This window comes from Hyaena hyaena, unplaced genomic scaffold (assembly GCF_003009895.1).
Source record: "Hyaena hyaena isolate Hyena2069 unplaced genomic scaffold, ASM300989v1 scaffold_572, whole genome shotgun sequence".
NCBI lineage: Eukaryota > Metazoa > Chordata > Mammalia > Carnivora > Hyaenidae > Hyaena > Hyaena hyaena.
Window position 1 is genome coordinate 833,282 of NW_024081210.1, and position 15,330 is coordinate 848,611.

The 15,330-nt window shown below is 42.8% G+C and overlaps 1 protein-coding gene across 2 annotated transcripts in view; it reads right to left on the reverse strand.

Moving 5' to 3' along the window:
- NR4A3 (nuclear receptor subfamily 4 group A member 3) overlaps window positions 1–15,330 on the reverse strand; it is a 38,349-nt gene that overhangs the window by 15,269 nt on the left and 7,750 nt on the right. For both annotated transcript variants that reach the window (XM_039256568.1, XM_039256567.1), the window contains 3 exons: window positions 15,061–15,233; window positions 4,547–4,746; window positions 2,088–2,266 (listed from right to left, as the gene is read on the reverse strand). In XM_039256568.1, coding sequence (XP_039112499.1) covers window positions 2,088–2,266; window positions 4,547–4,746; window positions 15,061–15,233 — 552 coding nt within the window. The remainder of the gene's footprint in view (window positions 1–2,087; window positions 2,267–4,546; window positions 4,747–15,060; window positions 15,234–15,330) is intronic.

The window sequence follows — 15,330 nt, forward strand, 5'->3', positions numbered from 1 at the left end:
GAGCGCCAAGATCAGTGAACACCCCTGCTGATTAATTAGACTCAACAGTCATTTCCATAGAGATGTGGCAATGTACCGGTTTTATTTACTGAGAGCGAAGGCTGGCTCTAGTATTTTTTTTTTAATTAACTAAACTCTGTACTTTCTAGTTTTGAATGTTGAACTGTCCTAGGAAGAGCTGAATGGTTTTGAAATGGAGCTGAAGAGCTTTAGTTCAAAGGTAGCCTTTAAACCAACTTCACTGCAGTCCTCACGGAGCAACAAGCTTGTGCCCCGAACACGCTTATTTTCCTCAGGTCTCTCGCAAGCCATTTGAAAACCTCTGAACGGAATTTGTCCTCCTCAAGACTGACTTACTTCTGTTTTTGTTAATGGCTCCCTTGGAAACCTCTAGTAGGCCCCATCAAAAGAAGGACCCAAGACCAGGAAGAAGTGGGGTTCCACTTGGAATACTGAGGGAACAAAGTAGTGTCCGAGTCCTACTGTAGCACGTGTATTTACTTCTCTTTGCCTTCAGGTAAAGCATTAATTAATGAACGAACCTAGCCTCTTAAGGAGCTCAGATGCATCTCACTGTCATAAGCTGTCACAAGAAGGTGTATGTGAACAATGCACATTTTTGATGCATGAGAAAAAATGGGCCCATTTGCACCAAAGGATGGATTTGGTCCTCTGTGAAGCTCATTATATTCCTAAAAAACATGTTTTCGACAGCTAAGAGTGTAGCAAATCTGCACCTTAATTCCTAGTCTGAGAGCCTAGTCCATACTCGGCTCTGATAAAAGGATGGCAGGTGAGCCCCAGGTCTGGCTAGCCTCTTCTGAAGCCTCCATCTGCTGTCACTGGCTCACCAGGCCCCAGTCTGATGAGAAGGATGAGACTGAACAGGACACTTTGGAAGTGGAGGGAGGGGCGCGAAGGGAGCTGGGGCCTGGGGCCCTGAGAGCAGCCACAAGGAGATGGTATTTCTTCTCTCACTGATATCCCTTCTTCTTTCTCTCTCACTCTGCCTTGGGTATCTTTACCTCCCAAAGATAGAGAGGGAGAGGGGTGCCTGCGTGTCTTAGTCGGTTGAGTTTCCAACTGTTGGTTTTGGCTCAGGTCATGATCTCATGGTTCATGGGTTTGAGCCCTGCCTTGGGCTCCACACTCATAGTGCAGAGCCTTCTTGGGATTCTCTCTCCCTCTCTCTTTGCCCCTCCCTGGCTCTTCCCGGCTTTCTCTTTCTGTCTCTAACATAAATAAATAAAACTTAAAGGAAAAAGAAAGGGAGAGGCATCTAGGGGGAGGAAGGCATAACACAGAGATTGAATATGGGTTGTGCTTCTGGCTGTTTTTTAAAAACTTTTTAAGTATTTATTTATTTTTGAGAGACAGAGAGACAGAGCATGAGTGGGGGAAGGGCAGAGAGAGAAGAAGACACAGAATCTGGAGCAAGCTCCAGGCTCTGAGCTGTCCGCACAGAGTCTGACACGGGGCTCGAACCCACGAACTGTGAGAGCATGACCTGAGCTGACGTCAGATGCTTATCTGACTGATCCACCTAGGTACCCTGCTTCTGGTTCTTAACCTTTAAAAATTGTTGAGTTGAGCCATTTTTGCTTTTCATAAATATCTATTTTTCTCAGTTCTCTGCTGAAGTTGCCAACTAAAAGTTGTAAATACATAAAGGTATGTTTCACATGTTTTGATTTTACTTTGGGTCACCGACCAAGGGCAGGGAGAAAGGAAGACTTGACCCTTCTGCCCTGTAGGAACCGTCTGGTTAAGGTAAACTTCCTTCAAAAACCCCATGTTAAAATAACCCAGAAGCAGTTGGTCCAACTGTCAACAGAGCTTCTGTGGAAATTCAGATTTTTCCTGAAGCTTCATGGCAATAAGTTGCAGATATATGTTTCTTTGTTTAAACAAGGTTAAACTTTGCAGAATTTAGAAAAGTGGCAGTCACTATCCTAGTTTACTGGTGTGTGTGTGTGTGTGTGTGTGTGTGTGTGTATGAGACAGCAAAGCCAGAACCCACCTTAACACAGGAAAGGGGAGGAAGGGGGTGGGGACACAGTCACTCTGGTGACCAGGCTGGTGCTTACCTGTGACCATGCTCAGTGCTGACAGGCATGCTAAGGCTTGGATATCAAGGTTCAGGCTCTGCAAACTTAAGGAAAAGTCTTTAATGGAGTCGAGCCACTCCCCAAATCCACGAAGGCACTGAAGTCGATGCAGGACAAGTCCATTGCAGAACACAAACTTATCTTCCGCAGTGTTCGACCTACAAGACAAAGTCACGGCGGGTGGGAGAGAGAGACACATTAAATGGGTGTGTTTAGTCTGGCCAGCACCATAACACACAGGCACCTAAGCAGACACGGGGCAGCGTTCAGAACCCGGCAGTGTGAGCTGTGGGACCTGCCCACTCTTGATGCACGATACTGTGCTCTTGGGATAAACAACCATCACCACTTGTCTGTGCTACCTTTCCTGGTGAGCATCAGCCCTGGGGAGCTGGGGGTGGAGCACCTGCACTCTTATTACGAGAATCAGTTGCTGTCCCACCCGGGATGGGACCCAGAGGAGCAGGCACTCCAGGAGGATGGCTGTGAAGCACCGTGCACCGCCTCCTTCTGTAGGCAATGCGAGCCTGTTCCTTTTAGGGCTCCTTGGCCAGGACTTCTCCTTCTTACTCTTAAATGTTAAAAACTGATAAGACCTGAGACTAGACACTACAATTCCATGGTGTAGACTCCAAGAACACCAAGTCCTTGCAACTGCCAGAAGTCAATCACAAAAATGAAAAGTGACTGAAAGTAAAACAGTCGTTATTTTGCATATCCTTCTCTCCTTAAAAAAACTTTTTTAAATGTTTATTCATTTTTGAGAGAGACAGAGCATGAGTGGGGGAGGTGCAGAGAGAGAGAGAGGGAGACACAGAAACGGAAGCAGGCTCCAGGCTCTGAGCTGTCAGCACGGAGCCTAACATGGGGCTCAAACTCACCAACTGCGAGATCATGACCTGAGCTCAAGTCGGACACTTAACCAACTGAGCCACCCAGACGCCCCTGTGCGGGGCTATTTCTAAATATGCGGATAGTTTATATTATGTCCATCATCACCTCGTTCTTCTCTCATGAAAGGTACCTTGGAACACCTGAATGTCACTGCTTAGCCTCAGGGCCTACGCCCCTCCTTTAACTGCTCCTTTTCCTTACCTGTAATACAGGAATCCCAATTGCTCCCTCTTAAGATTGTTGTGGGAATGAAATAAAATAAAGGATCTGAAAGACCATGCACCGTGCCTGGAACCCATGAGGAGCTCAAAGAGTAAAAGGTATAACTAATTCTGAATTCTCTGTGGTCCTTACTTGAATCTTACCTTTCCTTTAATTTTCCAGTCTCTTGTTACACATTTATCTCATGTAGCCTTTTGCAATAATAAGTTAATATCTCTTTATTTGTGCTTCTTAGATGAGCAGCTTCATTCATTCGTTCGCTTAGCAAGTATTTCCTGAGCACCAAGTATATGCCACTCCTGGAGCCAGGCCCTGGAGAAAACTTGCTGAATGGGGCATATATGGCACCTGCCTGCATGGAGCTTGTCCCTTACTTAGTCCTTTGCTGTCTGCCTACCAGGTGACAGTCACACTTCTGGCTTGGCTCCTGTGCACACGGGCCTCACCGTAATTATGCTAATTCCTGACTCCCTAGTTGGAACTCCACCTCTCTCTCTCTCTCTCTCACAGATCCTGCCACAGAGGCACACAAAGGACAAAATGGTTCAATCTCAGAGTTTAAAACATGGACCCCAGGCCACTGGCCTCAGAATTGCTGGAACGTGAGTTAAAAATGTAGATTTCTGAACTTCCTCCAAGGTAGCTCCAAACCAAAATAGCTGGGAATGGAGGCATGGGAATCTGCAGTTTAAACAAGAGGTTCTGGTAACACCGCAGAAAAAGCTTACTTAGAGAGATCCCAGGTTCCAGCTCTTTGAAAAATCACTGCCTTTCTGTCTTTGGTGTCACCGAATATGATAGGTTGAACCACACACATCTTTTGAACCAGAAGCTACTCTCCTGCAGTAGGCATTGGGGGTTGAGAAGCTGTGCAAACTCTTTAGAACCCCAGCTGGTGTACTAGGGTAGTAACTTGTCAAATAGAAACCCGTGAGGTAAATGCAATGTTGAAAACAAATACCTGCTGCCAGGAAATACCTTTTGCACCATGAGAGAACCTTTGTACAATCACAGAATGCTGGAACTGCAATGGGCTTCAGAGATCAACAACTCTAGCCTCATCTTACAAAGGGAAGTGAACTTCAGGTGAGGCCGCTGACCTGCTCAGGGTCTTATAGCAAGTCCATATTAGAACTGAGATTAGAACCCAGGAGTCCTGGCTACCAGTCTGGTGAGCTACCCACCGCCCGGTGTTTTAATGCCTGACCAAATTTCCTATTTCCTTCCTGAGCAAACTTTTCACCGATGACTCAGTTACAGCAGGTTTCCAACTTCTTCAAAGCAAGGAGAGGACTGGAAACAGATAAAGTGATAGTGCTTACCTGATGGAAAGTCTGAGAACGAACAGCTCCAAAAAGGCTGATTCTATAAGTAATGTCTGATCTTCTTTGGGGAGATCAGTAAACCCGGGAATCTTTTCCGCCCAGCTTCTGGATACGTCGATGGAGGCTGTCAGGAGATTGTAGAACTGCTGCACGTGTTCAGCATCTGTACCCGCAGCGGCCTGTTCGGTGGGACAGTACTGGAATGCAAAGAGCACAAAGCAGCATTATCTCCGTGCAACAGCAGCAGCAGCAGCCATAGCAAGCTGGCTCTTCCCTGGCCGTCAGTGCCTGAATCCTCACTTTTAGGTCCCACAGTTACCAACGCTTTTTTTTCTTTTTTTTTGCATTTAGTCTCATCTGATTCTCACAATGTTAACAGAGCAAATTTTGTTACCTCTTCACACACAAAAGAAATCTGGTTAAGTCCCATTAGTGCAGTGGTTTTCAATCTTGATGCAATCATCTAGGGAGCTTCACAAAACACTGTGTCTAGCTCCCAGGCACAGAGATTCTACTTTAACTGGTCTGGGGTGGGGACTGGTCAGCAGGAATTTCGAAGGCTCCCCAGGTGATTCCAAAGAGCAGCTGTTGTTGAGAACCATTATCCTTAGAGATTTGTGTCCAAGAAGGCCTTTAGGGTCTACCAATTCTAGGAGAGCACGGCTGTCTCTAAGCAAGATGCTCATTAAGCCATGGTTCTCAAAATGTAGTCCCTGGGAATGTGCCAGAAATGAACATCTTGGGCCCCGTTCCAGGCCTGCAGAAGTAGACACTCCGAGGGTAGGCCCAAGAAACTGTTTTATTATGATCTCTAGCTGATTCTCATGCACACTGGAGTCTAGGAATCACAGAACTAACCAACAGGAGAAGAGAATGAATTTTGCTTGCTGCATGTGGATTTTTTGACAACATAACAAATCAGGAAGGGAAGGGGAGGGTGTGTCTTTAGCAGGGCTTAGGCAGTTATGTGCCATCAGACTCAGGACTTGTGGTTACTAAAATGAATGAAAATTAAATACAGCAGAAAATTCAGTTCCTCAGTCACACTAGCCATATTTCAAGTGATCAAAGGCATGTGTGGTATAGAGTATTTCCATCACTGCATGGCACTGATCTAAAGGATCCCAGGAGAAGAAAGGTACAAGTAGGAATAAAGTTCCTGCCCAGCTTTTGGATATTCTGATAGAGTCAAGGTTTTGCTTGAGCCACTGGAGGAAAAAAAAAAACTTTCTCGTGTTAAGCAGGAAGATTGATACAGCAAGATAATAATCACGGGACAACCAACAACACAGAGACTTAAGAGATCTGCAGAAACACACATGTAAGTATGCGTATCATTTCCTTTGGTGTGCATTTGCTTTCTTTCTCTCAGTTCCTCCTGGGATGTGGATTTTAATCCTTACTTTGCAAATGAGAAGACTCAGGCTCAGAGAGGTTAAGAGACTTTCCAAGGTATACAACCAACAGTGGTTCAGTGAAGACTTAAATATGGCTGTGTGTTCCGCTCCTACTCTTCCTGGCTGTTAATATGTCTGATGTTCCAAGCTGGTAGCTGTGGGATACTTTTAAAAAGCATTTTGCTTTGCTTTAATTGGAGGTCTCCAGCAGCACAGTGACTGGCAGATAATGGACCCCTAATAAATTGTTGTTGAATAGTGTTCAATGAAAGAATAGTCATGGGACTGCCTAGGTTTGCCCTAACCTGACTGGGCGGGGGAAGAACTGCCCGTAAGCACCAGGTACGAACTGAGGTCTTACATATGAGGAAATGAGACACTTCTCTCAATTGGGTCTCTTTTTTTCCCCCTTTCTACCTTCCCAGGAAGTATATGAAATAACAAAAGACACCATCAGTCGAAGAGCCCAGCTGCTTTAATCCTAGATTTGTCCAGGACCCTAATTTGTGAAATAATGTAGCTCTGCCACTTACTTCAGTTACCTGGGGTAAAAGACTTCACTTTTCTGAGCCTCAGTTTTCACCTCTGTAAAATGGGGATCATAGCTCTCCTCAAGGTTCTCTTGTAAGGATTATATGTGATAATATCCTTGAAGGGCTCAGCACAAGGAAGGTGACTGATGATGATAGTGATGATACTGATAACGATTATGATACTTAGAACTAACACTGTCCCTCCCCTTCTATATTTATAAAATGGGGGAAGGGGTTGAACCAGAAGGTTTCTAATTCTCAGCCCTGACTTTCTAGGATCCTAGTCCTGACTTCTCCACTCTCAATAATCCCATCCGGGGCTTGGATTCTAGGAAGTCCTGGATATTTCTGTGATGTGCTGGGACCGCACAGAAGCAAAGCCTGGGAGAAGGAAGTAATCCTTCTTCCTACAGACAGTCAGGATATCAGCATGATGCTGGGGTCATGACACTTCCCAACACTTCCTTTCAGCACATACACCACTAACTGGAGGAGAGTGGAGAAAGGGATTTTATTTAATTAAATAATTAATTAATTTTTTTTTTCTTTCTCTTCTTATATGAATCTAATTCCATATGACTCCAAGGACAGGAGGAAAATTCCCTTTAGGAAGCTGATAGCTCTACATGTGAAACTCCTGAGTGATAACTGAAGTAGAGAAAAGAATGTTGGCCAGGCAGCAGGCCAAGGGGTCCTCCTTCAGGCTCTGGTCTTCACTTGCTGTGCAGCCCTAGAAAAGTCACTTAACTTCTCTGGAGAAGGAAGTGACTGGGCTACATGATTTTTAAGATTCCATCTGGCTCTTGGCATTCAGCTATCTTTCTCTTATTGATTTCTTGTTTAATTCCATTGTGGTTTGACAACAGACATTGTCTGTTTTCTTTGGAATTTGTTAAGGTGTGTTTTATGCCCCAGACTATCATCCATCCTAGCGAATGTTCCATATGTGGGTTCTTGCATTTGATGATTCTAACTGTTGCTAATCATACCAGGTATGATGTTACTGCCTGGAATTTGACACTGAGTCAGCATTATTTTGTTTTAAAATAGTACACGAAACAACAGTATGTGTGGTTAAAAATACCAAAGGTTGTAAACCTTTCCCTAGTAATGGGACCTAGCAGCTCCCTCCTGCACTGACTTCTCTGAAACGGTGGCTCACAACTCAATAATCCCTCTGGTTTCAATATTTGCTTAGAATCCTCTGGAGTGCTTAGCTTCTGCCCAGCATCCTCTGCAGGGCTCCGTCCCTGCTGGGCTCACATTTCATGCATCCTGCACACAGGGAGATGCAGTCCCTGCCTACCCTGCATGGGTGGTTGTCTCTGATGGAGTCCAGCAAGGAGAAAAGCCAGCAGGCCTGGCGTGCCAGACTCCAGCCAGACCCTCTGGGCTTCACCTGCAGTGGTTCTGGTCCACGTTCCAGAAGTCTGGGGCCAAACTGGATTCAGCCTGAGCCACCGGTAACTTGGGGGTGACTGGTGGGTCAGCATCCAATGATAGAGGAAAAGACAAACCCAGCGTCGTTGCCTCTACTGAACGTAGGATTTAAAGAAACAGAATAAAACATTGTATATTCTTTCTCACCTGGCCTAGCAGTTTTTATCAAACGTTGCCAAGGCATACTGGCTCTGGAGTTGGAGGAAGCAGATCCCTATTCTCTGCTTCTGTTCTCCTCTACATCACTCTATCTCTGGGCTAGGCAGGTTTGGGGCTCACCAGAGAAAACCTGGAAACACTTGCTTATTGATCATTCCAATCAAATTTCAGTGAAATAAAGAACAACTTTAAAAAATGAATCTTTTGGGGCACCTGGGTGGCTCAGTCGGTTAAGTGACCGACTTCAGCTCAGGTCATGATCTTAGGGTTTGTGAGTCTGAGCCCCACATCAGGCTCTGTGCTGACAGCTCAGATCCTGGAGTCTGCTTCAGATTCTGTGTCTCCCTCTCTCTCTGCCCTACCCCAACTCACACTCTCTGTCTCTCTCAAAAATAAATAAACATTAAAAAAATTTTTTTAAATGAATCTTTTTTCCTGTTTATGCTTTTTATTCCAGCCCATATGCATGATTGATCTGTCAAAAATCTGGCTTTACCTCTAGTCAAAGACACAGTATTACATTTCCTAGCCATTTAGAAGAGAATATAACTAATGTCTGATGGAAGTTTCTCCAAACTATCTAGAATGGGAATCTAGAGCTGAAAACAACCATGGAGGTTAGTTTCCATATGGCAATAATATGGCTGTGTAGGTCAGACTTCAGAAACAACCCTGGCCTAAAATAAATTATTCGGATGGGAATCAAGTGAAACCCTTGGTGAATGCCAGCCCTGCATCAGCAATGTGACATTTTCGTAGCAGAAGGGAATCTGATATTTACTCTCTCACTGCCAGGCCAGGCTAAATATGTAAAATGTCCTAAGAACGTTTTATCTCCCCGTAGAACGTTATTTTTCCCTGGGTCTTTATATTATATTTCTTTGTACATTTTAGATGTGATCATTATATGAGCCAAACTATGTACACATATTCTCAGGTTCTTACAGTTTAAAAAGTGACACTTTAAAAATTGGCAATGAATACTTTCCCCCCCAAATTTCTTCTTTTCTGATCTAACTGCCACCCGTGCTAAAAAACCAAACCAAACCAAACCAAAAAAGCCTCCTCTCCTCTCCTCCCACTAATGGCATCACTGCAATTACACATTTGCTTACTTTCTCTCTCTTCATGTTGGCTACGTGAGGGTGGGAACTTCTCTGGCTCTACAATGTGTCCGCTGCTTCAGAACAGGGCCTAACACTGAGTAGCTATTCAATAAATATTTGTTGAATGACTTAGTTACTCTCTGGAAAATTTATATGTCTATTGCTCATCCCTTCTCAGTCTCACAAAAGGCTTCTGGGAAATAGGAGATTTCAGGTAAAACTGGAGTGTTATTATTAAACTATATTGGTGGTTCTCAACCCTTAGTGTGCCAATGAGTCGTCTGAGGTACTTGTTAAAATACAGATTCCTTTAGGAGGGCAGTTGTTGGGATGAGTACTGGGTGTTGTATGGAAACCAACTTGACAATAAATGATATTTTTTAAAAAAAAGAATAAAAGTTAAAAGCCCTCAAAAAAATACAGATTCCTGCCTGCCTCCTCCCCTGCTCCCCGTTCTGACTCAGTAGGTCTGGGTGTGGCCCAGGAATTTGAATTTTTAAGCAGGCACCCTGGGTCCTTCGGCACACACCACACTTTGGGGAACGCTGAGCTCTACCCTCAGTGAAATTACAGCAAGAGTAATTCAGAGGGTCAGGGAATGAGAAGGCTGGAAGGGATCATGGGCAGTGCATTTAGTCCAATCTCTACCATTCAGATGAGGAAACGAAAGCCCACCGCAGTTCAGGAACTGGCCTGAAATTGTCTAGCGAATTGCTGGCAATTTGAGAGGGTTTTCTGTGTAGCTTCATGAAAGCACTTTTTTTTGCAGAGTCTTTATAGTGTTTACTTTGTAGTCTAGCAAGCATTCGCCCCGTTTGTTTCTCAGGCTATCTCGTTAACATATTTAAATGCCATTTGCGGGTGCCTGGTTTTATCCCAGCAGCATCTCTTGCATTTGGAGTCTGCTACTACACTGAGTGACACCAATTACCAAGCAACATCCTAGTTTGCGGAAAAATACTTGAAATGACCAATTAATGAGGAAGTTAAGTGTATTTTCTCATTAGCAATTATGCAGGCTCTGAAGCCAAGGCCAGTATCTACACATACTTGTATTGCTAAATGAAAAGCAACTGTGGGACAGAGAATAGCTACATTTCGAGGAGAAACAAATCAAACATGACATGTTTTGACTGCCCTGATATACAATGATCTGAGCTCACTTTTGAAGGAGAGAAGCTTGGCCCAAAGGAGTAGTGAAGGTCCCAGAGCCAGGAACACTTTCACAGAGCGAGGAGCTCTCTCTCTCTCTCTCTCTGGCTTCTAAAACATGCATTCCCTCTGTGACTTGGAACACAACCCCTCAACCTCCCTTTCCCACAAAGGAGGAAAACCCACCCACTTACTACCTTAAAGGCACACATGCCTGAATAAGAAGGTTAGAACACACCTGCGGGCAAACATTTTCTCCTTTCTCTATTCACCTGGTTCACAGGGCATAGTCATGTCAGTAAGATGTCTTGGTCAAATCAACTGTCTGATGCAAACCTGACAGGGTGAATTCTTATTTAAATGTAATAAGTTATGGATATACACGCTGTTAACATTGGTTAACCGCTGAGGAGTGGGATTAGTCAGGAATAAGTGAAGAAGAGACTTTCATTTTTCACTTTATCCTCTTCTAAATGTATTGCTTTTTTAAAAAAAACCAATGGTCATACTTTACTATTATTGTAATTTCTAAAAACTTAAAAAAAATTCTAGTTAAAAAAGAACTAGTAAGGGGTGCCTGGGTAGCTCAGTTGGCTAAGTGTTTGACTTGACTCTTGCTTTCAGCTCAGGTCATGATCTCACAGTTTTTATCCCAATCCTTGGGATTCTGTCTGCTGTCTGTCTGTCTCTCTGCCCACTCCTCCCCCACTCGCACTGTCTCTGTCTCTCTCAAAATAAATAAATTTAAAAAAATAAATTTAAAAAACCTTAGTAAATTGTCATTAGATAGAAATGGCAGTATGGTGAAATAGAAACTTAATTCTTGGAGTGATGAGATTTAGATCTAGCCCTGGCTCTGCCACTGACCTTAGTTAGGCAAGGCTCTTAACCTCCTTTAAGCCTCTATTTATTCTTCTGAAAATATGGAGATTGGATTAGATGATCTCAAGGTCACCTCCAGTTTTGTATACGTATATATATAATATATATATATATATATATAAACGTATATATATATATATTATATATTATATATATATACGTTTATATATATATATATAAATAGCAAGTATTATGAAACTGAGTTTCAATGAATGAAAACTGAGTTGAAAACTGAGTTTCAATGAATGACATTCCTAAAAAAATTACTGAAACCATAAATTATAACACATAAAACTGTGGCATAAGTGAAATTGTATAAGAACATATGTGATGGTGCCTAGCTCAAAGTAGGCACTCAATAAATTCATTTTACTTTATTCATGTTATGTTGATGCTTTTTAGAGAACAAAGCAAGTTCAATCTTGTTAAATAACAAGTTAACACATATTATTATATATGTATATATAAATATAAATTCATATAAGTGAAAAATCATTTGCATTTGGGACAATAAAGTAACCCCCAGAATCATCAAATCTTAAGAGTTGGAAGGAATTCAATATCCAAAATAACTTCTCTGCATGTGGGAAATCCTGCTTTGTGTCCTTCTCAGTTACTTCTTGTGTTGATGAACTTATGCTTCTACAGCAGCTCTTATGGCTCACAGAGCTCATCTTTATCTTCAGAATGAACTGGAAGGGGCCCCCTTCTTCTCCCTCTAGATCTGCCCTTAGGAGCAACAGTCTTCTTTCCACAGGGTAAAAGGGTGACCTACTCCTGCCAAACCTTTTCCCTTCCTGTCCAGGTATCTTCATTTTCTCCAACCATCCCTTACAAACTTCCAGAAATGGATGTCCACATCCCTCTTAAACTCTTAAACTTAAGGTTGGACTTAATCCTTGAAGTGTGGTCTCCCAGGACAGAGTCTATGGTCCTATACTTCTACCGCTGCAGCCCAGTGTGATCTAGCATTCCTTCCTTCCACCACACATATACTTTATTGTTCATAGTGTGTATGGAATAAAGTCCCAAGATCTTAACATGAACTACTGATGGGCCAAGGCTCTCCCATGTTTTAAAATTCTAAATGCCGAGCTTCATATTTATTTTTGTTAACTTTCTTCGTGATGGCTTCAGCCCATCCTGTTCCAACCTGTCGAAATCACTCTGAATGTTGATACTGACATCCATCATATTAGCGATCCCTCCCAGCTTTCTGTCAACTGCAAATGTGATCAGCATGCCTTCCATGCCTTCATCCAAGTTTTTGATGAAAACTCACTGTATTTTTAAAAAGTCTTTTAATTTAATTGATTTCAGTCCAAGTTTTGATAATTTTGTAAAGCTATCTAAAAGCAGGAGAATCCAAGTTACGAGGTTCAATCTGATTCCAAAACAATGCAATTAAAATAAATATGCTTTACAGAATTGAGCAAGGTTCCCAAGGTAGTATCAATGTGACCCAGACTCTGGCATGGTCAATCTGCTATTTTGGACAAAGCTAACAATTAAATTGGATAAATGTTTGTTGATGAGGATGATGACTCTAGTCTAACACACTGAATAGTGCAGAGGCAAGCAAACACACTGGATTGATTTTTCTGTGTGGAGACAGTTCCCAGCTGGGACAATTCAAAGTGCTGGAGAGGGTTTGCCACTGAATGACTAATTAGGCCATGTACACCAATAAATGGATAATTTGGGGCCAAAAAACCACTTTTGGGGCCTAAATTCTCTGCACTGATCATCAATAGTGATTTCCAATATGCCGGAACAATGTCAGCCTGTGTGCTGTGGCCTCAGTGTAGGCAGTGTGGAACAGCTTCATTAATTCAGACTAATTGCATCAGGGAAGGCCAAAGTTGTTTCAGGGAGGAGATATCTTTATTCCCAAATGCCTTTCTAGCACCCATGCTCATTGAAACCAGAGACACAGTGAAACATGGTATGGGTATGTAGGGGCTCAGACTTTGGGGTCCAACACACTTGGCTTCTAATTGTCTCTTTGACACATGGCTAGATGACCTTGGACAAGTCACTCTTTTCACCTTTCCCAGTTTTAATCTCCTCATCTGTGAAACAGATAACACCTAACTTAATGGTATGGCTGGATGGTGCCTGACATTTATCATGTTCACATTTATTAATACATTCAAACAAATGGTAAAGTAAGAAAGGTTGGTCAAGGAGATAATGTACAGTGTACTATGCTAAAGCTTTGATAAGTATCATCTTCACAAACCACCCCAGGAAGTAGATATTCTTGTTATTTCTCCATAACACAGACGAGGAAACTGACGCATTAAAAGGTTTAATCAGTTGCTCAAGGTCACCCATCTACTAAATGATGGTTGTTTGGATTTTCATCTAGGCCTGCATGGTTCCAAAGCCTAAGCCCTTAACCACTGCATTATTCTGTGAAACTATTATTTGAGACTTGACTTTAGTTAAGAGATGCTACTTGTAATCAGAATAAGAGTCCTCAACCTTTGGTGCTAAGAATCTACCATGCTTCTCATATGAAGTCTTGTGATCAGGTGTGGAGAGGAGGCTTCACCGCCTATAATGAGGGTGAGGATGAGGGAAGGAGGATCACAGCAGGTATACCAATCACCCCTTCATTTCTGTCAACACTGCAACCCAAAAGGAGAGCACGAAGCAGATACACACACTCTCTTTGCCAGCTCTTCCATCAGAAACCTGAAATACTGATTAGACCTGGGGACGGCAATGTGGTAGTAGCTGCGAGGCCCAGATCAACCAACTGGAGATCCCTCGACTGGGCTCTCTCTCATCTGTGTGCAAACTGTGTTTACAAGTTTTCTTGTCTCAGAGAGGGGGTAACCATCCTCACCGTTTATGTTTTTTTAAATGATAAAATGAGACAACATACCACAATGTCTAGCATGTAGAAATAGCTCAATAACTTTGTTTTTTCCCCCTTTCTTTCCCTGTCTGGTGAGACCCCGTCTTATTAGAAATTTGCTCTTCTAAGTCTTTGTCAAAACTGCCTTTCAGTAAAGTTTATACATTTGCTCAGAACATCCCTTCTCGTGGTCCTCCTCTGTGTTATCCAAATTTCTGGAAATTTTCACAGTTCAAGCTGGTGATATTTTACTACATCTCTATGAAATAAAAATATTGATATGCTTCGGTTGACTTCAATAACAATATTGGTGCTTATTTACGTTTTTTGAAACCATCATTCTGGTGTGACTGATGTTCAAAACATCCCACTGGGGTTAAATATTGTAATCATCTCCACTGTAGGGATGAGAAAGCCAAGAGCAGGAGCCAGGTGACACAGGCAGGAAGCAGCAGATGCGGTGTTCCATCCCAGTGTCCCTGACACCTCCCAATGTCAAGGCCAGAGGTTGCTCCTCTCCATTAGTGGTCTAATCCCTCTGAATAAGCAGCCGGTCAATCAATGCCGATGCAATTGGGTAAACTGCTTAAGGATAACTTGAGGCCCACCCAGATGGTGTGATCACAATATGAAAAAAAACAGTAGTCATTTCCTCTAAACCATGAAAGAAGCCTACACACTGCAATTCACCTGTGCAGATTTTCATTGGCACAACCACCAGGAATCCTACAACAATGGTATGACAGGTGCAGCACCGTTAGGGCCATTTGTTAAGGCATTTAGAGATCCAATAAGGCAAAAATGATTGGTGCAGTGGATGCACTGGAATTGCTAAATGAAGTGAGAAATATAGGAGAGGTATGAAAACTGTTTAGTACAGTGCCAGGCACAAAGTCATTCAATCCACTCTTATTACTAGTATCATGAATAGACACTCTGATCATCCATTCAAAAAACAGGACATCATAAAACTTACTCTGGAGTAATCGAGATCTCTGGGTGTTGAGTCTGTTAAAGCTCGGACAAGGGCATTCATCATACAGATCGGAGGAGAAGGTGGAGAGGGCTGAGAAGGTTCCTGCTGTAATGGGCTCTTTGGTTTGGAAGGCAGCCGACCTCTCCTCCCTTTCAGACTATCTGTACGGACAACTGATGCCAAGAGAAAGAAAGAAAAATGTCTTCAAAGATATCCATGAAGAGCCATAAATCACAAAAAGGGATCAAAACACATTACAATGGAGCATTC